The sequence below is a fragment of the Pteropus alecto genome, unplaced genomic scaffold (assembly GCF_000325575.1).
Source record: "Pteropus alecto unplaced genomic scaffold, ASM32557v1 scaffold8, whole genome shotgun sequence".
NCBI classification, from domain to species: Eukaryota; Metazoa; Chordata; class Mammalia; order Chiroptera; family Pteropodidae; genus Pteropus; species Pteropus alecto.
In genome coordinates, this window is record NW_006494609.1 from 7,907,549 (window position 1) to 7,909,321 (window position 1,773).

Consider the following 1,773-nt stretch of genomic DNA (forward strand, 5'->3'; position numbering starts at 1 on the left):
TATTTTTTTTTCTGGCCACAAGATGGAGTATTTGTTCTTTTTTGGTAGATCACACCACTAAGGAAGCAATTAAAGAATAATAAATCACCATGTAAATCTAAGGATATTATTATGAATAGAAAATTATAAAGCCACTTTGAAAAATCCTTCTTCACTAACCCCCATTTTCCAACTTTGGCGTTTAATATCCTTTCTAACTCCTCGGGCTATAATCATTATTCATGTCAGAACACTCAAACTTGGTTTCCTCTTTCCGCAGCCCTGGTCCCACTGCTATTATAGAAGCAGCTTTGGCTTTTGAGTTTTGTCTTGTTATAGCCCAGTGACCAGGTCATACATGTCCTAACTTTACCCAGATCCGCTTCATAAAGTGCTGTAGCTGAAATACATGCTTTGGGTTAGTACTTTCCTGATATTCCCTTCCACTTCCAAGTTCACTACTCTGCAATATAAATTATATTACGAATGAGTAGTAATAATCCCTTTACCATATGACTCTTTTCGTTGTTGTTGTTCATGATGAATGAAAGACATTACATTTTCCTTTTTCATCAGCTTCTTTATTATTTTCCAACCTTTCTCTTGCCCACCAGAGAGATTATTCATTTAAATCAGAGCAGACTCATCTCGGGCTATGTACTAAGGTGAACCTCCTCTACGGCGGTCAGAGAACACCTTGCACCCAGGGCAAACACTGCTAAAAGGAATGAGAGGGGAGGAGCATCCGGGGTGAACCAATGGACTCATTAGCCACATGCCTCCCCGGGCTACCTTGTAGCTGTAGTGTGCGGAATAATTGACCCACTTCCTGACATCGGTCTTGTCTTCCACGGAGATGGATCTTACAGCAGCTTTGGAGGCAGAAGTTGTGGGCATGCTGAACTCGACATTCACATGATTGGCGAATCTAGAAGGCACTTCCCGGTCAGAGCCAAGTTCAAGGTGGCAGAAGAAACAGTGTGGGTGACCAGAAGCTATGAAACAAAGACAAAGAATCTAGAGATTAGGTTCTTTGGGGAGGAAGTGGAAGATGAGCCACAGCAATAAGAGCGGAGGTTGGAAGTCTCAGAGGCTCCAACTCTGAGCAGAGGATTTGCCTCAGCAGAAAGACACTGCATGTGCCTCAGATCATTTGTTGTAATACTGATATCTTAGCCTGGTATCCTAGCAATCGAACCCATGGCCTGAGAAACAAAGGTTATTCTGCCTACTCAGCTCAGAGTGATATGTGAACACAGCACAAATACTAAGGAATAGAGGCTCTAGACAGGCAGAAAGGAATAAAAGAGATCAGCACTTAGCACCTAATAAAATATCATTGACAGCCACCCGGGGCAAAATCATCGATTTCCTTTGAAAGATGAACTGAATTTTCTTAATAGCGTTTCATAGTTTTTAAAAATGTTTCTGGCATGTTTTTGTGGGTGAATGGCATATATAAATGACAAAGCCCTTATAAACAGTGCATTTTTATTAGAGAAGCATAGGGTACACTGGTACACTGGTAAGCACTCAGACTATCAGTCAGGACATCTGGGTTTGACTTCTAGCTCTCTTGCTACGTGGCAGAGATGCCACACCCAAGCCCTTCATATTCTCCAGATCTGGATTCTACCACATCTGTAAAGTTAGGAAGTGGTAGGAAAGGGCAGGCTGAGCCATGCCAGGTATTCAATTATAGATTTAATTCTACAAATCTACGGCTAGTTCTACTGTACTTGGATGGTAAACTTAAAAGTTTGATTTTCATTTGAGAATTATTATATATTTGAG

The 1,773-nt window shown here is 41.2% G+C and overlaps 1 protein-coding gene and 1 long non-coding RNA gene across 8 annotated transcripts in view; one reads left to right on the top strand and one right to left on the bottom strand.

Annotated features, from left to right (window-relative positions):
• Nucleotides 1-1,773, top strand: part of LOC112473647 — a 91,398-nt gene that overhangs the window by 27,917 nt on the left and 61,708 nt on the right. The gene's annotated exons all lie outside the window — the stretch shown is intronic.
• Nucleotides 1-1,773, bottom strand: part of STON2 (stonin 2) — a 114,694-nt gene that overhangs the window by 2,068 nt on the left and 110,853 nt on the right. For 3 of the 5 annotated variants that reach the window (XM_025041991.1, XM_015599636.2, XM_015599635.2), the window contains one exon: nucleotides 543-974. In XM_025041991.1, coding sequence (XP_024897759.1) covers nucleotides 640-974 — 335 coding nt within the window. In that variant the 3' untranslated portion in view covers nucleotides 543-639. Of the gene's footprint in view, nucleotides 1-542; nucleotides 975-1,773 lie in introns of those variants that run through there. The other 2 variants (XM_015599637.2, XM_006925634.3) reach the window with 1 other exon arrangement.